Genomic DNA, 26,437 nt, shown 5'->3' with positions numbered 1-26,437 from the left:
TTAGATTACTGATTATTCATGGACCTCACATCAACAGAAGTAATGTGTACATATATAGACTTCCAAGACTCCAGCATGTATAATACAATGAATATCACATATAAGTGCAGTCACTGGATGTCAGATTACAACAATATCCCACAGATGATATCATGGGCCTAATATGGATGTGAAATGAAACCATGTCTAGATACACCATAGTACTATACATGGAACGTACCTGAGGACATGATGAGCGCAAGTGTAAGCCCGAGAGCGCAGACCTCGACACGCGTTTCACCTCAGCGGCTTCGTCAGGTGAAACGCTGAGGTGAAACGCGCGTCGAGGGATAATTGTTTTTACCTGTAGGCTATCAATGCTTATTTGTGTGGACATACATGGTCCCGCATTGTGTATACTGCCCTACGGCTCTCTGAATTCTGTTTTCCATCCTGTCTTTTCCCTTATTTATTATATTTGAGAATAAAGTGATATTTTGATATATCTTTCCCACTTGAGTTTTTTTGCTTATAGATTAGATGATATACAGGTGGTGTGCGTTGCTGTCTAGGTTAGACAGAGAGGTGTGTTGTAGGTTTAATTGTAATAGAAGGAAACCAGGAGATTTATCATGTATTTATGCCAGTTTGTCTTGTGTAAATATATAGAAATATGATGTTTGGGAATGAGCGCTATGTTTATGAAGCACCTTTTCCATTTTTTCTGACATAGAAGTAGTATAAAGCAGGTGAGGCAGAGGGCGACTTTTTATTACTTTTTTTAATTAAAATTTCTTAGGCATAGTTAAAAACAACAATTAAACTCATCAGAAACCTGGGGTATTGCTCTTTGCATTCTGCATTGCCTGGGTATCAGCACAGTAGGCAGGAACACAGCCAGTAAGCCCTAACGCACTGGGAGCACAGCTAGGGAGTGAAAACCTATCACTGGCAGTGGTATATGGCCAGGAAGGGGTTTAAAGCACCGAATCCCGGGATCAGAACCCGATAAGTCAGGACTCGGCACTCCAATAGTCAGAACACAACACACAGGAATAGAGCAGCTGAGTTGTGTTGAGCGAACCTGAACTGCAAAGTTTGGGTCCGTACCAAACTTTGCGAGTTTGGGTACCCGGACCCGAACTTTGCAGCAAAAGTTCGGTGTTCGGGCATTTAATAAAGCTTGTCGAAAAGCTGCAGGGCAGCCAATCAACAATCCTTTAAGCTGTGGGCACTTAGAAGCCATCACAGCCATGCCTACTAATGGCATGGCTGTGATTGGCCAGTGCATCATGTGACCCAGCCTCTATACAAGCTGGATTACGTGTAGCACCGCCCATCAGCTCTGAGTAGTGCAGGGACAGGAAGCAGGCAGCTAAAGTGAGGGAGAGTGTTAGGAATCTCATCTGGCTATTTATTCTGTGGGTGACCTATAGTGTTTTTTTGTGGGTGCAATACACCAGTTTTGCACCCTTGACACAGAAATATAATAATTAATCTGGCTGTAAATTCTGTGGGTGACCTATAGTGATTTTTTTGTGGGTGCAATGTACCTCTGACACAAAAATATAATAGTTAATCTGTCTTTTAGTTCAGTGGGTGACATATACCCATTTTTGGTATGAGGTACACCTGCACTGCATCCGTGACAGGGAAATTAATATAGTTAATTCGTCTGTTAGTTCTATGGGTGACATACAGACTCGGACTGGCCCACAGGGGTACAGGTGAATCCCCCAGTGGGCCCCTGAGCAAGGTGGGCCCCTAGTCTCCCTCCCCCTGCACAAATGGCACATAACACAGTAGACTCACTGCACTACATACATATATTCAATGTACAGCATCTCAACCAGCCTATGTTCATATAAAAAACTTGATAGATTATTAAAGAAACTCCCCAGAGCTGAGATGACTTCTAGGTATTGTCACAACCAGACAGCTGAGAAGCTCTGACAGAGGCCTTTCAGAACCTCCTCCTTGAGTTTCTGTGTTGTGGTATTCAGTTCCTCCTCTCGTTAGCCTCTCTCAGCTGTCATGTGTTGGACTAATTGCTTCCCTTTAAATTCCTCCCCAGAAGGCTGACGGCGACTGAGACCCCTGCGCACAGAATGGGACCGCTGCACTGTCCTGGGACTGAGTATGACAGGAAGGGGACATCTCTCCTCTCTCTCTAAGACGCCTGTCAATACGAACGGCCTGAGACATAGCAGAGTCCAAAGAAATAGGCCTCCCATGAAAGGCAAATGCATCTTTCAATCCCTCTGAAAGACCATGGCAAAATTGACTTCGGAGCGCAGCATCATTCCAACCAGTATCAACTGCCCATCTCCGAAATTCTGAGCAGTACATTTCTGCGGATTGTTTACCCTGGCATAATAGACGTAGTTTAGACTCAGCCAGAGCAATGCGATCCGGATCATCATATATCTGACCCAGGGCTAAAAATAATTCATCCACTGAACGGAGAGGCCGTGCCCCCTCCGGCAGCGAAAAGGCCCAGGACTGAGCGTTACCTCTGAGCAGCGATATAATGATCCCCACCCTCCGTTCCTCATCACCAGAGGAGTGGGGAAGAAGGCGAAAATGGAGTTTGCAAGCCTCTCTAAAACGCACAAAATTCTCACTACCCCCGGAGAACGTATCCGGGAGCGAGATCTTAGGCTCAGAACAAACTCCATGAACGCAAGCTGAACCGGTCACTTGAAGCTGAGAAAAAGTCTTACGGAGATCAGCTACCTCCAATGAAAGACCCTGGAAGCGTTCAGCCAAAAGTGAAACCGGATCCATGCTTGAGACGGTTATGGCGGCTTATAATGTCACGGACGGTGTACAGGAAACAAGGCAAAGCAACATGTATAAATGACTCACTGGATCCAAAAGCTAAGGAACCAAGGGAGACCCCTGCAGAAGACCTGGCACTTTCCCTGGCTGCTCAGCCTCTGCAAAGATCCTAATGGTGGAGATTTGCATATCCACGAACCTTGACTATAAAGCCCTGAGCACCCTACAATAGTGAGGGGACACGACCACTGGCTCCCTACACAAGATACGGAGGGAGTCAGGGTCACCTGGGATCCAGCAAACAGAAAATAACAGATAAAGGTACAACACTTAGCTTTGAAGCAAACAGGAGAACAAAGTCAGCATGCACACACACTCCAGGAAGTAGTATAAGCCGCCCAGAAAAGCCTTCTGGGGAGGAATTTAAAGGGAAGCAATTAGTCCAACACATGACAGCTGAGAGAGGCTAACGAGAGGAGGAGCTGAATACCACAACACAGAAACTCAAGGAGGAGGTTCTGAAAGGCCTCTGTCAGAGCTTCTCAGCTGTCTGGTTGTGACAGGTATAGAGTAAAGCTAGCCAGTATTCTCTTTTCCCAAGGACCTACCTTCTCAAAGTTGCTGCAGAGAGCCCCATATTAAATCACCTGGCAGCATCTTGCTGCTGCGTCAGCAGGTAATGTTTTAATGTATCCATAGGGTGGGCCCCCAAAATAAATTTTACTGATGGATCTTAGGCACCCCAGTATGACACTGGTGACATATACCCATTTTTGGTATGAGGTAAGCCTGCTCTGCATCCATGACAGGGAAATTAATATAGTTAATCCGTCTGTTAGTTCGGTGGGTGACACTGACATATCCATTTTTGGTGTGAGGTACACCTGCACTGCGTCCGTGACAGGGAAAATAATATAGTTAATCCATCTGTTAGATCGGTGGGTGACATATACCCATTTTTTTCCTTAGGTGCACGTAGGCGGCAAAACGTTCAGCGTTATTTTGTAGGCCCGAACACCGGGGTACGAATGGTTAGGCCAGAACAAGCATAGTAGTAGATTGGGTGGCTGATAGTGCCTCCAGTTCCTTCACATTGTCTCCCATCCGGTCCCCTGCTGAAAGCGCAGAGTTGGCACCGGCAGCCCATGGGCATCTGTCTTTCACCTCACCCATTGCAAATCAGCCAAGCAGTCTGAGCCCCAAGTCATGCAGCAGTCTCTTATGCTTTTTGATGACTCTGCTGGCAGGGTTTCTGTGGGCCATCCACCTAGCCCTGCCCCAGAAGTGGAAGAGATTGAGTGCACTGATGCCCAACCACTTATGTTTCAGGATGTGGACATGGGAGGATCACTGCAGCACGCCTGCACCAACTGCTGCGGCTTTCTGCAGTGTGCATACCAGCACAGAGGGCAAGGGGGGAAGAGTGGGTGGAAGATGATGTGGAGGATGATGAGGTCCTAGATCCCACATGGAATCAAGGTCATGCGAGTGATGTGTGCAGTTCAGAGGAAGAGGTAGTGGTCACAGTGCCAGTCGCACAGCAAAATTGGGAGCAGGGTGCAAAAGCAGAGTGGCTGTCCCCTAGCCATTATGCCTGCTACTGCCCACCGCACCCAGGGACTGAGTACACCAAAGCCAGCTCCAAGGAGCTTGGTGTGGCAGTTCTTCAGACAATGTGCTGATGACAAGACACGAGTGGTTTGCACGCCTTACAATCGGAGCCTGAAGCGAGGCATAAATGTTCTAAACCTGAGCACAACCTACAGGCATTTAAATGCAAAGCACGAGCTGCAGTGGAGTAGACACCTCAAAAACCACGAAAGATCTCAGGCTCCTCCTGCTTCCTCTTCTGCTGCAGTCTCAGCCTCTTCCTCCCCCTCCGGAGTGACAGTGGCACCTGCCACTCTGCAAACAGAGGATGTGGCAGTAACACCACCACCTCCACCGTCACAAAGCATCTCCACAATGTCCCATGGAAGCGTTCAGCTGTCCATCCCCAAAAACTGGAGAGAAAGAGGAAATACCCCCCTACCCACTATCGATCCATTGCCCTGAATGCCAGCATTTCCAAATTCCTGGCCTTTGAAATGCTGTCATTCTGTCTGGTGGAGACTGAGACTTTTACAGGCGGGCTGATCATAGACAACCGCCTGTCCACAGCCAACGTTGACAAGTTCACGTTTATTAAAATGAACCAGGCATGGATCCCACAGGACTTGTCCGTACCTTGTGCTGAATAGACAAGTATACCGGCTGCACCCAGCCAGTTATACTGCAACGCACTTTTCTTTGCGTTCTCTTTTCCATTTCCCAATGTTTTGGGGCCTTCCAAATTTTTTTACAATAAATAAATAAAAAGAAGAAAATAAAACAAAAAACAGTCTTGGATATCTTCTCCTCCACCGCCGCTTCCACCTACACCACCACGTCTACCGCCTCCTCCTACTCCACTTTGACCTCCGTCTCCTAGTTTAAGATATTTTTATTTTTTATATTCTGTTATTTTAAGTCATTTTCCTATCCACATTTGTTTGCAGGGCAATTGTCCCGCTCTTACCCCTATTTTGCTTCCTTTTGCAGCCCTCTAGCCCTTACTATGACTTTTTTACAGCCATTTTAGTGCACCAAAGTTCGGGTCCCCATTGACTTCAATGGGGTCCGGGTTCGAGTTTGGGTCAAGTTCGGGTCCCGAACACGAACTTTGACCCAAAGTTTGGCCGAACCCGGCGAACCTGAACATCCACGGGTCCGCTCATCCCTATAGCTGAGCAATCAACCCACTGCTAATGTCCTCCAACACATGCCCGCTGTGGGGAGAAACAGAGCATTACATCCTGTTGCTAAGGATGCTCTTGCGTCAACAGGGGACGTGGCAACTCAGCCCGCCTTTCCCGGTATGGTCGCACTGAAGCTGGAGATATCACCGCTGGGGCCCAGACAGTTAAGTTTGTGACACTGGGAGTAATTGACGCACGCATACTGGAAAAATTGGTGGGGCAGAGACACATACAAAGTTCTGCTATGGTGCCCCCCTCATAGAGAGGTTTTCTCCGATCCCCTGGAGTTTTTCTATATGTTACTCGTGGCTCTCTTCCTCAAGTGACGTTTCATAGGACTACTACTGGCCCTACCCTTTGGATCTGTCAAAAGTTTTTAAAGTATCTTGCCTCACCCTTCTTTGGCATTTCCAATTTGAGAAGGCTTTTATATATTAAAAAAAATATAAAAAAATAAAAATGCTGAAATATGAACTACTTTACTTGAGCCATTCACTTACCGTTTTTCCAATAACTGCTGTATGGTTAGATATGCCCAGAGTCTCTCCGTAAAGTCACCAAAGATGTATTTCTGTTTGCTCACATCATCCTCGCTTTGAACGTGAGCATTTTCAGTGTATTTCTTAGATTCATCCGCCTATTACAAATACAACATTGAGTCACATTACCGAAATACTGGGAATAAAGGGGCATGGATACTGATCACATTTGTTGTGAAGATTTACAATTATCATATATGCAATGGATATATAATATTTAGGTTTATGAATTTTTTAAAGGTAAGGGTGATTAGACAGTCCCACCAACTGTGCAAGCGCCCTAACTTTCAAATCCTTGAGAGGCCACTAGAGACAAAGGGGGAGGCTTTGTTTATTTTCATATCATCCAAAATGTACACCATGTTGTATATCATCCCATCCAAGAAATTACACGCTATCCATATCATCTCACCACCCTGTTGCTCATAATAATATGATAAAACAAGAAAAATAAGTAGCCCCCAGATCTTATATATCTAGTTTTGTTTATTTTTTTTACTGGTTGATCTTTATTCGGTTAATTTTTTGGTGTATTGTTTTTTTTTTTTGTCAAATTTTACCATTTGAGCCATTTTATATCTCTATTTTGCAACAATTTGTGTGGATGTTTTATATTGGATGAGGTTTTGGATCCTCTGTAGACGTTTTATTATGTGATGTTGAATACTTTTGTGTTAATGAATACAAAAGCATTAGGACTCTTTCACATGAGCAGGTTTTCTGTCCGGATGTGATGTGTGTAGTGAACACATAGCATCTGGCCTGAATCCTCTGTGTACATCAGTATTGTTTTTCACTTATCTCTGCTTTCAGGAAAAAATGCAGCATGTTCTATATTCTGCATTTTTCACACAGCTCTGACCCCATAGAAGTGAATAGGGCTTGTGTGAAAAACGGAAGGCATCTGAATGTAATGCGTTTTTCACTGATGGTTTCTAGGAGATTTAGATTCTTCCATTTTTTTTTTCTTCACGCTCTAGAAAAATGCATGCCATCCAGGTACAATTTTGGAGAAAAAAAAACAGAAAAACTGAATGCAATTGCAGAAAAAACGGATTCAACTTGTGTACAAAACCATAGTTTTTTTCTGAACAGATCCTGACACGATCTGTATCGTTCATGTGAAATAACCATTATAGGAGTGATACCTTTATTGGCTAACCAGAAAAAGTCATATTGCAAGCTTTCAGAGCACAGTGCTCCTTCTTCAGACTATGTCTATGTAAGTAGCTGGGTGGGAGGAGCTATAAACTAGCTGGGTGTTGTTATTGGCACTGATAGGGGAGTGTCTATGTAAGTAGCTGGTGGGAGGAGTTATAAATTAGCTGGGTGTTGCTAGGGGCAGTGATAGGGGAGTGTCTATGTAAGTTGCTGGTGGGAGGAGCTATAAACTAGCTGGGTGTTGTTAGTGGCAGTGATAGAGGAGTGTCTATGTAAGTAGCTGGTGGGAGGAGCTATAAACTAGCTGGGTGTTGTTAGTGGCAGTGATAGGGGAGTGTCTATTTAAGTAGCTGGTGGGAGGAGCTATAAACTAGCTGGGTGTTGTTAGTGGCAGTGATAGGGGAGTGTCTATGTAAGTAGCTGGGTGATAGGAGCTATAAACTAGCTGGGTGTTGTTAGTGGCAGTGATAGGGGAGTGTCTATGTAAGTAGCTGGTGGGAGGAGCTATAAACTAGCTGGGTGTTGTTAGTGGCAGTGATAGGGGAGTGTCTATGTAAGTAGCTGGTGGGAGGAGCTATAAACTAGCTGGGTGTTAGGGGCAGTGATAGGGGAGTGTCTATGTAAGTAGCTGGGTGATAGGAGCTATAAACTAGCTGGGTGTTGTTAGTGGCAGTGATAGGGGAGTGTCTATGTAAGTAGCTGGTGGGAGGAGCTATAAACTAGCTGGGTGTTGTTAGGGGCAATGATAGGGGAGTGTCTATGTAAGTAGCTGGGTGGGAGGAGCTATAAACTAGCTGGGTGTTGTTAGGGGCAATGATAGGGGAGTGTCTATGTAAGTAGCTGGGTGGGAGGAGCTATAAACTAGCTGGGTGTTGTTAGGGGCAATGATAGGGGAGTGTCTATGTAAGTAGCTGGGTGGGAGGAGCTATAAACTAGCTGGGTGTTGTTAGGGGCAATGATAGGGGAGTGCCTATGTAACTAGCTGGGTGGGAGGAGCTATAAACTAGCTGGGTGGTGTTAGTGGGGGTGCTGGAACTGTGGCAGAGAAAGGAGAAGAGCGTCATGGGTTTGGTTGGATAAAGCAACAGGAAGCGCAACATAGAGGATTCATACAGGAGAGTCAAAATTGAAAAAAAAAAGCAAGGGGAATATGTAACTACATGAGCATATGTGTTAAACACCACAGTAATTCCACAAAACCCTTTAGGATAACTTTGTGCACTCATCTATGTCAGTAAATAGAGAGAAGAAAAATGGGGTAAAAAAACCTTATGGGCACAGTCCCAGCTCTCACCTGCATAATTCTGTATAAGATGAAAATGTTAGCTTTAAAAGGGAAAACTATTTTTTTATTTGCAATAGATACATTTGAGAAGATCGCATTGCTGGAGTCTGTGATATTGAATTTTTTATCTTGTATTTTGGGTTTTCTGAATAAAGCAGCTCTAAAATCTCTTTGGCACTGGTCAGAAATTTCTGTTACTGAAAATCTGGCAACATTTCAACTGCTATTGATTTTAATAGACCTTTGCTTGAGTCAAATATTTAGTAAAAGAACATCTCAAAGCAGTGATTAGGAACATTGGCCATCATACCATTCGACCAAAGGTCTCATTTCATAGAGAAAGTTAAAGATGTTTTCCAAGCTTTTCATATTGATGACCTATCCTCATAAATATCAGATCGGTCGGGTTCTGACACCTGGCATCCCGCTTATCAGCTGTATGAAGAGAAGGCACACGCCGTGCACACGTTCTGTCCCGCGTCTTTCTTCCTGCTCCCCGCTGCTATATCCACAGTGAGCATGAATATAGGCAGGAGCGCATGCCTTCTCTTCCTACAGCTGACCGGCAGGGGTGCCAGGTGTCGGACCCCCAACAATCTTATATTAATGACCTATTCTAAGGTCATCAATTTGAAAAGCCTGGAAAACATTGTATGTGCTTACAGCATACAGTTTGCACTTACCCCCTTTGCCTTTACATCCACAGTAAATGAATTCAAGTCATTATCTGTTACACGTCCGGCGACCACAATTTCACTCCCTTCAAAGTAATGTTTGAAGTTGTTCTGAGTGAGGTCAGCGATAGCATTCTCAGGATATTGCATTTCTATGTCAATCAATGTTGGATTTTCAATTTCATTATAAAAGTCCTAAAGTGCAAAAAAGAAGAAAAAAAAGTAAAGAAACGAGTATGTATGATCCACATACCGTCAGTATACTGTCAGCATCAATATCTCACAATTTGTAAAATCTCTGCTTGGAGTTATTCAGCAAAACCCTTCATTATCCTGGACATGTAATGGACATAATGGTGCTCGGCTCATAGACATAGCCCTGATGATTTTACAGATAGTAATGAGCAGTGCATCTCTTTGACCATTCATAGCCCAGTATAAATGTTTGTCCAATGAAGTAACTCAGATTTGGAAAGCTGTGAATAATTGATACGGATAGTGTATTGGAAAATCATACATTACTGTGCAATATACAACCTTTTTTGCTGAAAGTTAAAGGGGTTGGCCAGTGTCTGTCTGCTTGTGACCAATGTGTCTGTAGGATTACTATATGGCGGTTACTGATAATATAGCTTTTGTTGAAATTCTGTGCCTTTTTCTATATTTTATAAGGTTTGTTCTCTTGTTTGCCAAGTTTTTTGTGCTATGCACACAGAGGTCCTATCTATAAAATGGCTGCTGATAGAGGGTCATATGACCAGTCAAATCACCTCCATGTGACGTCTCCTCCATTCAAATGCCTGTGTGTCTAAATGTAAGCGCATGCAATGTTTCTGCGCTGTCCTCACTACACTGGGCAGTGGTGGGGGCTGGGTTGGGGCATGATGTATGCCCCAGCAAATTCACTATCATTTACACCAGTTTACTCTAATCAGTGGCTGTAGTAGATTTCAATCTAGGTGTATGGATTGCCAGAGGATGTGCCTAATTTATGACTATCACACCTGCTGTATTACAGAACACCAGTGACTGTCTCTCTGCCGTCTCTAACATTATGTCCTCTCTCTATCTGAAACTAAATCTTTCAAAAACTGAACTTCTTGTGTTCTCTCCATCTACTAAGCTACCTAAACCTGATGTCTGCCTCTCGGTGTGCAACACCGTCATCACTCCTAGGCAGCACGCCCGGGGTGTCTGGGGTTGACTTTTGACACTGATCTTTCTTTCACCCCCTATATTCAATCTCTCTCCCGTTCATGTCGCCTGCACCTCAAAAACATCTCTAGTATCCGCCCCTTTCTCACTATGGAAACAACAAAAACTCTCATTGTTGCCTTGAATACTGCAACTCACTATTAATTGGCCTCCCCCTCACCAGACTCTCCCCTCTCCAATCTATTCTTATAGGGAACCTGTCACCGGGATTTTGTGTATAGAGCTGAGGACATGGATTGCTAGATGGCCGCTAGCACATCCGCAATACCCAGTCCCCATAGCTCTGTGTGCTTTTATTGTGTTAAAAAAAACGATTTGATACAAATGCAAATTAACCTGAGATGAGATGAGTCAGAGCTTGAAAATATGACTCTTCTCTGGTCACACAAATGTTGAAGGCTGCTTGCAGCCTGTAATTGTGGGAGGAGTGTGCTCACCCTTTATAAACCCCCTCCTACAAGCAGGAAGGGCGCCCGTTGTTGCTTACTTTTCGTGGATTGAGCAGCAGCAGCCCAGCGCCTGACATCACTTCCGGTCGTCTCGTCGGTGTGTCGTCGTACAGCCAGCCGCATCTCCCTGTGGTAAGTATAGCCGCTCTGCGGCTGGCCAGGCGCGCCGCCACCGGCAACTCGTTTCCTGGGTCGGCGGCGCTCTGCCCGTCAAGCCCCGCTCTGCCCTCCGCTGCAGCCCCAGTCTGTGCTCATTGCGGGGCTCCCCGCTCCCTGTGCTGTTTCTCCGGCGCTTGGCGTTGCGAGATGACGCACCGCCTGGGGGCGGGGGGAGGGCGGGGAGGCTGGCCGGCGGGCGGAGACGGCTCACGGCCGCTGTGCCCATGCATCCACGCCATACTGGCCGATGCTTCCTTTGTGTGTATACGGTGTTGGGGAATCGCTCCCCCAGTGCGTTGAGGCTGGTGCAATAAAATGTTATTATTCTATCCCTATAGTGCCAGGAGCCCATTGCGGGGGTGCCGGGATCAGCGGCGCCCGGCGTCCAGGTGCCGGCCGGCGGCAGATAAAAAATAAATAAAATGGAGTAAGGATGTCTGCAGGTGGTTGCCCATATTAACCCCCGCAATGCCAAGGGGAAAAAAAGAAAAAAAAAATGGAGTAAGATGTTCGGCAGGTGGTTGCTCATATTAACTCCCGCAATGCCAAAAAAATAAATAAAAAAATTATGTAAACAAGCTGAATCGTTTCAATGACAGGCAGGCCAGCTGCCGCCCACACCAGGCCATTGGCCAGTCTCACCCCCTGGGTGACTGGGGGCGGTTGTTCCGGGGTCCGGCGGTGCCTGGGCCTCCCCCCGGTGCGGCCGCCATTGGGTCTCCCAGGGGGGAGAGAGGGGGGGGGGCCGTTTCCCCGGTTCTGCATCTCCGGTACTGGTCTACCTGGTCACTCAGAGGTAAATGCCTCCCCGATTCGCCCCGGGCGCAATGTCCCCCTGTTTCGCTCAGGTGTATTTTTCCTGGATCACTCAGGCAATGTCTTCTGTTTCACTCAGGTGTAATGTCTTCTTGAATCGCTCAGGTGTAATGTCTTCCTGAATCGCTCAGGTGTAATGTCTGCCTGAATCGCTCAGGTGTAATGTCTTCCTGAATCGCTCAGGTGTAATGTCTTCCTGAATCGCTCAGGTGTAATGTCTTCCTGAATCGCTCAGGTGTAATGTCTTCCTGAATCGCTCAGGTGTAATGTCTTCCTGAATCACTCAGGTGTAATGTTTCCCTGAAATCGCTCTGGTGTAATGTCTCCCTGAAATCGCTCTGGTGTAATGTCTTCCTGAAATCGCTCAGGTATAAATGTCTTCCTGAATCGCTCAGGTGTAAATGTCTTCCTGAATCGCTCAGGTGTAAATGTCTTCCTGAATCGCTCAGGTGTAAATGTCTTCCTGAATCGCTCAGGTGTAAATGTCTTCCTGAATCGCTCAGGTGTAAATGTCTTCCTGAATCGCTCAGGTGTAAATGTCTTCCTGAATCGCTCAGGTGTAAATGTCTTCCTGAATCGCTCAGGTGTAAATGTCTTCCTGAATCGCTCAGGTGTAAATGTCTTCCTGAATCGCTCAGGTGTAAATGTCTTCCTGAATCGCTTAGGTGTAAATGTCTTCCTGAATCGCTCAGGTGTAAATGTCTTTCTGGATCGCTCAGGTGTAAATGTCTTTCTGGATCGCTCAGGTGTAAATGTCTTTCTGGATCGCTCAGGTGTAAATGTCTTTCTGGATCGCTCAGGTGTAAATGTCTTCCTGGATCGCTCAGGTGTAATGTCTTCCTGAATCGCTCGGGTGTAATGTCTTCCTGAAGCGCTCATGTGCAAGGTCTCCCCGATTCGCTCTGGTGTCATATTCCCTAAGTCATTCGGGCATGGTGTCCGCCGGCCCTATGTCTGGGTCACGTGTTCCCTGGGTCACGCAGGGGCCGGGTGTTCCTTGTTCGTTCAGGGTCATGCGTGCCCTGTTCGCTCGGGTAGCATGGATCCCCGTGGTTGGCCGGGCTTCTAGTGTCCCTGTGCGTTCAGGGCATGGGTTCCCTGTCCGTTCAGGGGGCATGTGTTCCCTGGGTGTGTGGGTCAGGGGGCATGAGCAGTACAACCTGGGTGTCATGTGTTCCCGGGGTCACTCACGCGTGATTCCGGCCCAAGTTCACTTGGGTCAGGGTCACGCACCCTTTTCGCTGCTTAAGGGTCCAGCTGTTCGTATCCCTCGCCGGGTATCGGTTCAAACAAAGCTTGTTTCTTCACGTACAACAGGGTCTCGGCCTCCAGGACTGCGAGCTAGCTACTTTCGTTACGCCAAAGTCTCCTCCTTGTCCAGGTAAGATCCAGCCACGAGGCTGCTGTACACCTTGCCGCTGCGTTACGTATTCGTTGTCACAAACTCCCGTTCATAGGTCTCCATTTCACCTCGGAAATCAGTAGCGCGGTTCGCTCCATTTCAGGTAAGTAGCGAGCACCTCCACGCGGTCAGACCATTCTCCGGCAACGCGTCTTCGGTCATCTGGGGGAGGGGGATGGAATCTCATCTGGTACCTTCATGCCTCCTCCATGCAGCTTGAAGATGTCGCAGGCCCCGGAGTCGGATGACAACTTATCTTTACCCGGGACCTCCGTATCAGGGCACGCCAGCAACCCCTCTCTACGGAGCTGGACCATCCCGAAACTGGTGGCAGAGCTCAATAGGAGAGGAATTCACCATCCCGCCTCCGCGAGGAAAGCGGAGCTGTACCGTCTCCTGATGACGGCACCGTCAGGCTCAAGTGACCAACCTTCTCTCTCCTCTATCCAGCTAGCCCTCCTGCAGTTGCAGGCCACCATCGGCAGTCTGGCGGGTTCGGTGGCGGACATCCAAACCAGGATGGGGGAATTGGAGTCACGGCCGGCGGCACCACCTTCCCCAGCCCTTCCGGCCTTACCATCTACATCCCAGGAGTCGGCGCCAGGTACGGTCCGTACCAGCTCCCAGATTGCCCCCTCGCATTTCATCCCAGACAACCTGAAAAGGGACATCCTAGCAGGGAGGGACGTCAACCTGGCGTCCATTCTCATTGCATCACAAGATGTGTCAGAAAATAAGGTGATTAATTGCGGGGAGGTATCGGTGGTTCTGCGGGCCAAGGATGCCCGCCTGAACCGTAAGCTCTCAATCCCCGAATTCGTCCTGGCGTTTAGCCTCTACCGAGATACCATCTGCGGCAGCCAGCCACACAGGCGTGAGGAGCTGGATTCCTATTTATACCGGGTCACTGACTTAGGTTACAAATACGGCGGGTCGAACTTCTACGACTACCACAGGTCTTTTTCAGCCAAGGCGGCTGCCGCCCTCGCCCAGTTCCAGTTCATCACGGACTGGGCTGAACCTGGACATGGAGCTGTTCTGTCGTCATTTTGCCGGGTTGCAGGCCCCCACGTGCGCAGCGTGCCAATCCATCCAGCACACGGCCGACTGGTGTCCCAACCTCCCCACCTCGGGCCGGGAAGGTTCCCTGCCTGGCCCCTCCGGCGCACAGCGGTTCCAAGGGTCCACGGACAAGCTGGGAAGGCCCATTGCTTACCTAGGACAAAGTCAGGTCTGCAACAACTTTAACGCCGGGGGTTGTGGTTTCAACAGCTGCAGGGCCTTGCACGTCTGCTCCCTCTGCTTCAGGGCCCACCCCCGCTCCAGCTGCCCGAAGAGGCAGCGTAAGACGCTATGACTGGCCGACATCAATATTGAGCTCTTGGGCATCCTGTTGCAAGACCACCCCGATCGCCAGGCGGTGGAGTTCCTTCTCGCCGGCTTCAAGGGGGGCTTCGATACCGGCTTTGTGGCCCTCCCTCAAGTGTCCTGGGAGGGAAGGAACCTACAGTCTGCCATTCAAGACCCAGAAGCGGTGACCACCCTGTTGCAGGACGAAGTTCGGAAGGGTTTTCTCCTAGGCCCGTTTAAAGTCATCCCATTTGCTACTTGGAGGATAAACCCTATTGGCCTGGTCTCCAAGCAGGCCTCAAATAAAAAACGTTAGATTTACGACTTGTCAGCGCCTCACATGTCGCCGATTCCCAGCCTCAACTCCCTGATCCCGTCAGAGGAATTCTCGATGTCCTACGCATCCATAGATGAGGCCATTCAATACATCCGGATGGCCGGGGAGGGTGCTTGGTTGGCCAAGGCCGACATCGCGGACGCCTTCAAGCTGCTCCCCATTCTTCCTCAGCTATGGCGATATTATGGGTTGCATTGGGCGGACGGGTTCTATTTTGCTGACCGGCTCACCTTTGGGTCAAAAAGCAGCCCGTGGCTGTTCGACAGGTTCGCCTGTGCGCTGCACTGGATCCTTGTCCATCATGGGGGGCTAGGTATGGTCATACATTACTTGGATGATTTCCTGATAGTCGAGAGGCCCGAGAGCCCCCCCTCGGGGTTGGCGAGTTTGCTCCAACTGTTCGCCGGCCTCGAGGTCCCCGTGGCAGAGGGTCCAGGCACCAGGGTTACCTTCTTGGGCATCACCCTGGATTCGGTCCGCATGCAGGCCAGCCTCCCCGCAGTCAAGCTGGCAAAAATCAAAGCCGCCGTTTCAGCCGCGGCCTCTTCCGGGGTTTTGTCCAAGCGGGAGCTCCAGTCCCTGTTAGGGTTCCTCACCTGCGCATTCAAAATTATGCCGCAGGGCAGGTCCTTTATTTCCCGGCTCCTCCACCTCCTGCCAACCGCTCCGGATCAGGACTCCACCGTCCGGCTGGACGGTCACGCCATGGCGGACCTTCGAATGTGGCGAGCGTTCCTGACCGGGTGGAACGGTATCTCGTTATTTGTACCATCCCCGGACGCGGCGTCCCCCACGGTTTTCACCGATGCCGTGGCCTCCCGCGGGTTCGCAGCCATCTTCTACCCGCAGTGGTTGGTCGGCAGTTGGCCTGTGGAGCTCCTGTCCGAGGCTGAGGCCATGAGGTCCTCGCCGCTATTGGAATTGTACCCCATAGTGGCGGCTGCCCACATCTGGGGTCCGCTCTGGGCAAACAGGTCAGTGATATTCAGAACGGACAGTCAGGTCCTGGTTGAGGTCATTTCAAAGGGAAGGGCAAAATCCCTCAGGATCATGGCCCTGCTGCGTAAGCTTGTTTGGCTGTCCCTGGAGTTTAACTTCCACGTTTTCGCCTTCCATGTCCAGGGAACGCAGAACGTGGCGGCCGACGCCCTGTCACGGTTTAACTTCGATATTTTCTTCCAGGAACTCCCGGAGGCAGATCCCGTCGGCATTCCAGCTCCGCCATACAGCGCCCTCCTGCTGAACTAGAGCCCTTGATAGCGACCGCACGGTCATTAGTCCAGCGGTCGCTAGCCGCCAACACCGCCAGGAACTACGACGCCGGGTTCAGCTTGTTTAAACAGTTCACTGACACCCACCCACAGGGGGAGGTGGACGAGGTCACCTTTATCATGGCCTTCATAGCCCATTGCCACACCCACCGCCACCTCTCTTTTAATACCATCAAGCTGTATTTGGCCGGCATCCAGCACCACCGGAGGCTCAGCGACCCTTCTGCCAGATCCATCTTTTCTAATCAGGCCATCAAAGCCACCCTCAGGGGCATTCAGAAGGTTAGCACGGCGGTCCAGGTATGCAGGCAGCCGGTGTCAGGTGAGCTCTTCCGCAAGTTATCCGCAGCCCTAGACGGTCTTCCTTTTGGGCAACCAGCAAGCATCATCACCAAAGCGGCCATGTACCTCGGGTTCTATGGGTTCCTCAGGCCCGGGGAGTTCACCTGCAGCGCCATCTCCCGCACAACCCTGCTCAGGCGGCATCTCACCTGGCACTCTGATCACTTCATCCTATCCATCCCCTCCTCAAAGACCAGTCAGACCGGTCCTCCCACAGAGATGGAATTTTTCCCGACGGCCACCTGCTGGTGTCCTATCAAGGTGCTCAAGGAGCTCCTGGCCTCCCTTCAATCTTCTGATCTAGACGACCCATTGCTCCCGATCAACGGTAGGCCCCTGTCTTCTACCCTGTTCATCTCCAACATCCGTACCCTGGCCGCAGGGCTGGGTTTCAATCCTAGCACGATATCCGGGCACTCCTTCCGCATAGGGGCCGCATCCGCAGCATCAAGTCACCAGGTACCAGCGCATGTCATCCGCAAGATGGGTCGTTGGCGGTCGTCCTGCTTCACAAGGTACATTCCGAATCCACGGGCGGAGATCTCCAGAGCCTTTTGTTCCTTGGCGTTATAGTTCACACTATGCTTCAATAAATGCTTCACTCCCTACTACGTACCAGTTCTCTTTTTGGCCACTATTTCAGGCTGTACCTCGTCACTGGCGCCGGGCACACTCCAGCCAGTTGGGTTAGGACAATCGGTAGGCATGCCTATTCTGTCCCTCGCTTAGCTCCTCCCACAAGTAAGATTTGACTCTTATGTTAATTTGCATAAAAGGCGGGAATACTTATATAAATGCATAATACTTATTGAATTCGTCTGCAAATAAAATTGAAAGTTAAATTTATATGTTTAGGGTAACACAATGATCATTTAGAAACGCTCAGTGAGGGTAGCATAGTTGAGGTGACAGGTTCCCTTTAATGCAGCAGCCAGGGTCACCTATCTGTCCAACCGCTAATCTGATGCCTCCGCCCTGTGTCAGTCATTGCATTGGCTACCCATACACTATAGAATCCAATGCTCGTCCTCCTCACCCACAAAGCCGTTCACAGTGCTGCACCACCCTACATCTCTTCCCTCATCTCTGTCTACCACTCTACCAGGGGCGTAACTAGAAGTGACTGGGCCCCACAGCAAATTTTTGTAAGGGCCCCCCCCCCAGCGCGCTTCGACCATAAGGGCATATGGTCGTGTGCATGGGCCCTTATTCATTTTTTTTTTTGTTTGGTGTGTGCGTGTGAGTGTTGGGGAGGAGTGGGGGGGGGGGGTTTATGGTCACCAAAACCATGTTTTTAGTATTTTTTTATATTTTAATAGGGAAGACTTTTTTGTTTTGTTTATTTATTTATTTATCTTTATATAAAACATTGGCAAGGGGGGTGATAATGTCTTTAGCTTGCAGTACATGGCAGCCTCCCCTTTCTGCCCGCAGTTCTGCCATGTACTAGTGGTTATTATGGCACATATAAGCGCACACCCTCTGCATATATAAGAGCAATAAAATAAGCAGTAGTAGATGGCAGAACAGCAAGCAGGGGGGCACAGGTCAGGGCGGCACAGACAAGGGCCGGAGGGAGGGGGGCACAGACAAGGGCCGGGGCCGGGGGGGCGCAGATAAGGGCCAGGGAGGTGCACACAGGGGCCAGTACGCAGACAAAGGCAGGGGGCACAGATAAGGGCCAGGGGCCAGGGAGGCGCAGACAATGGCTAGAAATGTATGGGGCCCAGCCAGAGCAAATTTATGAATGCCCAGAGCAACTTCCCCATAACCCCTCCCTCAGCAGCAGCTTGTAAGACTCCTACACTCTCCACACAACGTCGGATGTCCCACTCACTCAGTATGTATGCCCCTTAGTACCCCCAAACAGTAGTTATGCTCCATTATTTCCCCTTTACAGTAGTTATGCTCCCAGGCCCAGCATCCCTTATTGCCCCCACGCCACACAGTAAAATGTTGTTATTATTATTCCCCATTAGTGTTCACACACTAGTTATGCCAATCAATGAATGCCCATTGCCCCTTTATTGCCCCAGCCCCCACAGAGTAGCCATATTCCATTAGTACCCAACCTCAGTCAGTCACAAAGACAAAATAGTTACAAGTTCAACTTACTAGCTACCACACTCTGGCTCTGGGCTGGCTGGGCGCTGGACTGCTGGTGCCGGACCTGACGTGGACGTGGTGCTGCTCTCAGTGCTCTGCCTCTTCTTCTCTACTGCTGCCGCCTGCGCAGCTCCTCCTGTCCTCCTGGCTGCTTCGGGGCCGCAGACTTCGCTGCGCAGACAAGGGGCCCGGCGCCCAGCGTGTGTGTGAAAGTTTATTTTCAACTTGATTAATGATTCGATTCTCATTCTTCACAGCAGGCGCAGCGGCGGCCGGGCCCCCCCCCCCCCCACCTAATGTGATCGGATCGGATCATGATCTTTCAATCATCTTTCTATTCTTACTGTCTCCAGTCTCCTGAAGTCTGCGCAGCGCGCAGACTGTATTAAGCCCACCAACATACTGATGGTTAAGAGCAGAGCAGGGAGCGGCAGGCGGCAGCAGTAAGTGACAGGAGGCGCAGACTTCAGGAGACTGGAGACAGTAAGAATAGAAAGATGATTGAAAGATCATGATCTGATCCGATCACATTAGGTGGGGGGGGGGGGGGGGGCCCGGCCGCCGCTGCGCCTGCTGTGAAGAATGAGAATCGAATAATTAATCAAGTTGAAAATAAACTTTCACACACACGCTGGGCGCCGGGCCCCTTGGCAGCCCGGGCCCCGAAGCAGCCGCTTCCCTGGTAGTTACGCCACTGCACCCTACCCGTGCTCTCCGTTCAGCCAATGACTTACGACTGACTTCCACAAAAATCCGAACCTCTCTCTCCCGAGCTGCACCGGTTCTCTGGAATGCTCTACCCCAAGAAATCAGGCTTAATCACAACTTGCACAGTTTTAAGCATTCGCTAAAAACACATTTTTTTCAGGGTGGTCTATCACCTCCCTTGATCTAACCTTCCATAGCCCATTTATCATTCCCTGAAGCTGAGCCTCCACTGCGCCCAGAAGCACTTCGTATATTGGCTGCTGACCGGCTCATGTGGCTTTATATCTGCTCCCCTATTCTCCCAAGATGGCTGGACTATCATACATAACAAGCACTTCTACCTTTTGTGTCACCCCTATCCCCTCATAGATTGTAAGCTCTTGCGAGCAAGGCCCTCATTCCTCTTGTTGTAATAATCGACTTGTCTGTTACTATGGTATTTTTGTTTGTACATGAACCCCTGAATTGTAAGGCGCTGTGGAATATGTTGGCGCTATATGAATAAAGATTATTATTATTATTATGAGGCCTACACCTTGTCGTAAATTAGGCACATCCTCCGGCAGCGCAGGTTATGGATGGGAGTGACAGGGTTAATCAACACCTGCACAGTCCCCTACAGGAAGCTGGGGTGTGGATGTTGGATCTGCCCATTGCTGAGCCTAGAGAGTTACGGCTTGCAGCAACTGCATTTACTCAATTCCTCCAAGGACTGGATTAAAGCTACATAGATCTACAGAAAGGAAGAAAGAGACAAGAAAATTCAGAAATCTGCATTGCTGAGCATTGAAATCAGTAAGGGATTCTGCTACCTAAGCTATTTAGACTTTGTTGCAGTGAGGGGAATACTGTTGGGACACCCTTCACACTTGGACATGACTTGTTTACTAGATAACTAGAACTAGGTTCTGCAGGAAGATACTTGAGAAAGATAGAGAGGAAAGAGTACGATAATTTCCATACTAAATTTTCCATACTAAACCATCTGAGGAGATACGCACTGTATATTATGAGAACTGTGTTTTTGCTATTGTTGGATGTACTACAACTCCTAATTTGCACTCCAGTAAGGAGAGGCCTGGTTACTGACTCCTGTACCATATGCCGGGCATTGCACTCTACTAGGGTTGAGCGAACCCGAACTGTAAAGTTATTTTTGGACCCCGGAGCCGAACCCGAACATTTCTGTAAAAGTTCGGGTTCGGTGTTTGGCGATTTCTTGGCGCTTTTTGAAAGGCGTTTAACTGTCTAAAAAGCGTTTAACTGTGTGCCCTTAGAAGCCATCACAGCCATGCCTACCAATGGCATGGCTGTGATTGGCCAGTGCAGCATGTGACCCAGCCTCTATATAAGCTGGAGTCATGTAGCACTGCACGTCACTCTGCTGTGCTTAGTGTAGGGATAGGATGCTGCTGCTGTGAGGGAGAGAATAGGACAGAATCTTTAATCAGAACTCCAATTGAACTCTGCGATCTACATAGATTTTGTTGTGTGGGTGCAGTGCACAATTTTTTTACCCTGCCCTGAGCCCAGTGACAGAGAAAAATAACTTTTATTAGTCTGTTAGTTAGGCGGCGGCGGCCATTTTATGCAAGCTCAGTGCACCAGCACTGCATATGTGCTTTTGTGACATTCAAATCCAAGCTTGAAATACTGCAATAATAATCTGTTTTAAAAAAACACCCCTTTTTTGGCAATATCCTACATCTGGTGCCTTTTCAGCATTAGTCAGTGTGCAATTTAAGCTAGAACTACAGCTATAATTTTCTGGGTTTTAAAAAACACCCTTTTTGGGAAAAATATACAATTTTACAGCCCTTGCTGCATCTGCACGTCTGAAATTCAAGCGTTATATACAGCTGTCATATTCTGCTAGTAAAAAAAACACCCTTTTTGGGCAAAATACTTAATATTGCAGCCTATGCTGCATGTGTCATTGTGAGATACACCCTTTACATACTGTTGTTCTATTCTGCTATTAGAAAAACACCCATTTTGGGCAAAAATCTTAAATTGCTGCTTAGTCTGCATCTGTACGTGTGAGATACACCATTTAGATACTGCTGTTCTATTCTGCTATTAAAAAAACACCCATTTAGGGCACAAAACTACATTTTTCAGCCTTTGCTGCATATGTCATTGTGATATACACCCTTTAGATAGTGTTGTTCTATTCTGCTATTAGAAAAACATCCATTTTGGGCAAAAATCTTAAATTGCGTCCTAGTCTGCATCTGTACGTGTGAGATACACCATTTAGATACTGTTGTTCTATTCCGCTATTAAAAAAACACCCATTTAGTCCAAGATCCTAAATTTGAGAAATAGGAGGAGAGCATCAAATAAGGGATGTGGCCTCGGTCGTGGTGCTGCTAGTGGAGCTCCTGTTGCAGGAAGAGGATGTGGTCGATCTGTGCCAGCTACACGCACAAGTGAAACACCTTCCTCAGGTGCGAGTAGGCGACAGAACCTGCAGCGGTATTTGGTCTGGCCTAATGTGGCTCTACGAATGGTGAGGCCAGAACAAGTACAGGAGATGGTAGATTGGGTTGCTGACAGTGCCTCCAGATCCTTCAAATTGTCTCCCACCCAGTCTCCTGCTAAAAGATCAGAGTTGGCACCTGCAGCCGATGTCCATCAGTCTTTCACCTCACTCCCTTGCAAATCAGCCAAGCAGTCTGAGCCCCAAGTCATGCAGCAGTCTCTTCTGCTTTTTGATGACTCTGTTAGCAGGGTTTCCCAGGGCCATCCACCTAGCCCTGCCCCAGAAGTGGAAGAGATTGAGTGCACCGATGCCCAACCACTTATGTTTCAAGATGAGTACATGGGAGGACCATCGCAGCACGTCTTGGATGATGATGAAACACAGGTGCCAACTGCTGGGGCTTTCGAAAGTGTGCAGACCGACAAGGAGGGCAGGGGTGAAGACTGGGTGGAAGATGATGTGGAGGACGATGAGGTTCTAGACCCCACATGGAATCAAGGTCATGCGAGTGACCTGTGTAGTTCAGAGGAAGAGGCGATGGTCACACAGAGCCACCAGCACAGCAGAAGAGGGAACAGGGTGCAAAAGCGGAACGGCCGTCCCCTAGACAGTACGCCTTCTACTGCCCACTGCAGCAAGTTACGAGCACACCAAAGCCAGCTCCAAGGAGTTCCCTGGCGTGGCAGTTCTTCAGACAATGTGCTGATGACAAGACACAAGTGGTTTGCACACTGTGCAATCAGAGCCTGAAGCGAGGCATAAACGTTCTCAACCTGAGCACAACCTGCATGACCAGGCATCTAAGTGCAAAGCACGAGTTGCAGTGGAGTAGACACTTCAAAAACCAAGAAAGGTCTCTGGCTCCTCCTGCTTCCCCTTCTGCTGTAGTCTCGGCCTCTTCATCCACCTCTGGAGTGACAGTGCCACCCCGCAAACAGAGAATCTGCCAGCAACACCACCATCTGGGTCACCAAGCATCTCCACAATGTCCCACAGAAGCGTTCAGCTCTCCATCTCCCAAACATTGGAGCGGAAGAGGAAGTACCCCCCTACCCACCGGCGATCCCTGGCCCTGAATGCCAGCATTTCAAAATTACTGGCCTTTGAAATGCTGTCATTCCGTCTGGTGGAGACGGAGAGTTTTAAAAGCCTTATGGCGGTGGCTATCCCACAGTACGTCGGGCCCAGTCGCCACTACTTTTCCAGGCGAGCCATCCCTTCCTTGCACAACCAAGTGGGGAACAAAATCAGGTGTTGACTGCGCAACGCCATCTGTGGCAAGGTGCACCTCACTACGGATACGTGGACCAGTAAGCACGGTCAGGGACGTTATATCTCCATAACAGCACACTGGGTAAATGCAGTGGCGGCTGGGCCTGAGGCGGATAGCAGTTTGCCGCATGTCCTTCCACCACCGAGGATTGCAGGGCGCTTCAGTTTGCCTCCTGTTGCTTCCTCCTCCTACTCCACTTCTTCATCCTCTACTGGCTCCTCATCCGGTCAGCGTAACACCTTCACCACCAACTTCAACACAGCCAGGGGTAAACGACAGCAGGCAATTTTAAAACTTATCTGTTTGGGGGACAAACCCCACACCATGCAGGAGCTGTGGACGGGCATTGAAAAACAGACCGATGAGTGGTCGGTGCCAGTGAGCCTCAAGCCTGGCCGGGTGGTGTCCGATAATGGGCGAAATCTCGTAGCAGCTCTGGGACTAGCCGGTTTGACGCACATCCCTTGCCTGGCGCATGTGCTGAATTTGGTGGTGCAGAGATTCCTTAAAAATTACCCCTATATGTCTGAGCTGCTGCATAAAGTGCGGGCCATCTGTGCTCTCTTTCGGCGTTCTCACCCTGCTGCTGCTCGCCTGTCAGCGCTGCAGCGTAACTTCGGCCTTCCCGCTCACCGCTTCATATGCGACTTGCCCACAAGGATGAACTCCACCTTGCACATGCTGGCCAGACTGTGCGAGCAGCAGCACGCGATAGTGGAGTTTCCGCTGCAGCATGCCCGGGTGAGTCGCTCTGAGGAACAGCACCACTTCACCACCAATGACTGGGCCTCTATGTGAGACCTGTGTTGCTTGTTGCGCTGTTTCAAGTACTCCACAAACATGGCCAGTGCCGATAACGCCGTTCTCAGCGTTACTATCCCATTTCCATGCCTCCTTGAAAAAACGCTACTGGCGATGATGAAAGAGGATGTGGCACAGGAGGAGGAGGAGGAGGAAAAGGGATCATTTCATAGGGTTTCCGGCCAGTCATTCACAAGTGGCTCCGAGGGTGGGTTCCTGCACCCACAAACGCTAGGTACACAATTGTCCAGCCAGGGCACAGTTCTGGAGGATGATGAGGTGGAGGAGGAGGAGATGGAGGAGGAGGAACCATGTTCACAGCAGGGTGGCACCCAGACCAGCTCATGGCCATCACTGGTGCGTGGCTGGGGGAATACAGAGGACACAGACAATACACCTCCCACAGAGAAAAGCTTTTGGTTGCCTCTGGGCAGTCTGGCACACATGAGTGATTACATGCTGCAGTGTCTCCGAAACGACCACCGAGTTGCCCACATTCTAACTTGTGCTGATTACTGGGTGGCCATGCTGCTGGATCCCCGTTCCAAGGACAACGTACCGTCCTTAAGTCCCTCACTGGAGCGTGATCGTAAGATGCGCAAGTACAAACGCACACAGGTAGACGCACTTCTTGTGGCATTCCCACCTGACAGCGGGGGCACAGTGGAAGCACAAGACGAAGGCAGAGGAGGAGGAGGAGGTCGCCAATGCAGCTGGGGCACCACCAGCACCTCAGAAGGCAGGGTTAGCATGGCCGAAATGTGGAAAAGCTTTGTCAGCACGCCACAACAACCAGCACCATCAGCTGATATGGAACGTCTTAGCAGGAGGCAGCATTTCACCAACATGGTCCAGCAGTATCTGTGCACACGCCTACACGTACTAAATGATGGGTCTGCACCCAATTTTTGGGTGTGATGATATACCACTGCTATACCTAGTAGACAGGAAAAAAAATCACTAATTTGTCTGTTACATTTTTGGGTGAAATTCAGCAATTTTTGGGTGTGATGATATACCACTGCTATACCTAGTAGACAGGAAAAAAAATACACTAATTTGTCTGTTACATTTTTGGGGGAAATTCAGCAATTTTTGGGTGTTATATACCACTGCTATAACTAGTAGACAGGTAGAAAAATTTCACTAATTTGTCTGTTACATTTTCGGGTGAAATTCACCAATTTTTGGGTGTGATATACCACTGCTCTACCTAGTAGACAGGTTAAAAAAATTCACTAATTTGTCTGTTACATTTTCGGGTGAAATTCACAAATTTTTAGGTGTGATATACCACTGCTATACCTAGTTGACAGCTTAATAAATTTCACTAATTTTTACATTCTTGGGTTGACATTTTACAATTTTTGCCGTGAATTTTTAAAAATAATCTGTTCCATTGGTGGGTGACATTATCCATTTCTGGCGATGAAAAACCCCTGCTCTGCATAGGTGACAGAGACTTAAATTTCTAAAATTCGTCTTTAATTGGCCCTTTCATTCGATCCTTTTGCTTTAATAACTTGTCCCACATTTCTGCTTCATCCCATTGGAGCCATTGACCTCCTTTGGATGAGGTCTCCCTTTCTCACGCTCCCTCTCTGGCGTGGAACCCTGATTCGCTGATAACCATGATCAACATGGTAGGCTCAGAAAAGAACATCGAAAGTTGATAGAGAAGATATCCAAATGGATCATGGACATCACAGGGATGTGCGATCAGGCAGAAGTTATTTAGATTCAACAAAGCGGCAGCAGGGCCTCTCCTGGCTAACGTTTCCAAATCCAAAATACCCCAGTGACATTCCCTATATTTTTTTATTAATCATTCCAATAACAGGGCATCTTAAGAGTCCTGTATTGTTATTTATCGTCACTAACTCCCCGAGTCAGGAGTGGGTAATTGCTGCGCGCCCCCTCCTTGACTTGGAAGCTTATGCTTCAATACTTTGTCCCACATTTCCGCTCAATTACATTTAATTTCATCCATTGACCTCCCTTGGATGTGGTATCCCTTTCTCAGGCTCCCTCTCCGGCCTGGAACCCTGATTCCCCACCACCCGTGATCACCATGATAGGCGCATAAAAGAACATCGAAAGTTGATAGAGAAGATATCCAATTAGATCGTGGACATCACGGGGACGTGCAACATGGTGGGGCAGTATGTGTGCACACGCCTACAAGTACTGAATGATGGGTCTGCCCCCTTGAACTTCTGGGTCTCCAAATTGGGCACATGGCCTGAGCTTACCCTTTATGCCTTGGAGGTACTGGCCTGCCCTGCAGCCAGTGTATTGTCTGAACGTGTGTTTATCACTACTGGAGGGGGTTATCACAGGTTGTATTTCCCAATGTTTTGGGGTGTACCCTAATTAAAAAAAATTAAAAAAAATGTAAACGTATTTTATGTTATTTAAAGTCATTTCCCTATCCACATTTGTTTGCAGAGCACTTGCCATACTCTTAACCATATTTTGATGTCATTTGCAGCCCTTTAGCCCTTTCCATTACATTTTTACAGCCATT

The 26,437-nt window shown here is 48.6% G+C and overlaps 1 protein-coding gene across 4 annotated transcripts in view; it reads right to left on the bottom strand.

Moving 5' to 3' along the window:
* LOC122943069 (inter-alpha-trypsin inhibitor heavy chain H3-like) overlaps nt 1-26,437 on the bottom strand; it is a 165,841-nt gene that overhangs the window by 77,849 nt on the left and 61,555 nt on the right. For all 4 annotated transcript variants that reach the window (XM_044300477.1, XM_044300478.1, XM_044300479.1 and 1 more), the window contains exons 12-13: nt 9,206-9,391; nt 6,038-6,174 (exon numbers count right to left, since the gene is read on the bottom strand). In XM_044300477.1, coding sequence (XP_044156412.1) covers nt 6,038-6,174; nt 9,206-9,391 — 323 coding nt within the window. The remainder of the gene's footprint in view (nt 1-6,037; nt 6,175-9,205; nt 9,392-26,437) is intronic.

Source organism: Bufo gargarizans, chromosome 7, assembly GCF_014858855.1.
Source record: "Bufo gargarizans isolate SCDJY-AF-19 chromosome 7, ASM1485885v1, whole genome shotgun sequence".
Classification (NCBI taxonomy): domain Eukaryota; kingdom Metazoa; phylum Chordata; class Amphibia; order Anura; family Bufonidae; genus Bufo; species Bufo gargarizans.
Note: the sequence above shows the minus strand (reverse complement) of the source record. Positions and strands in the feature narration are given on the sequence as shown.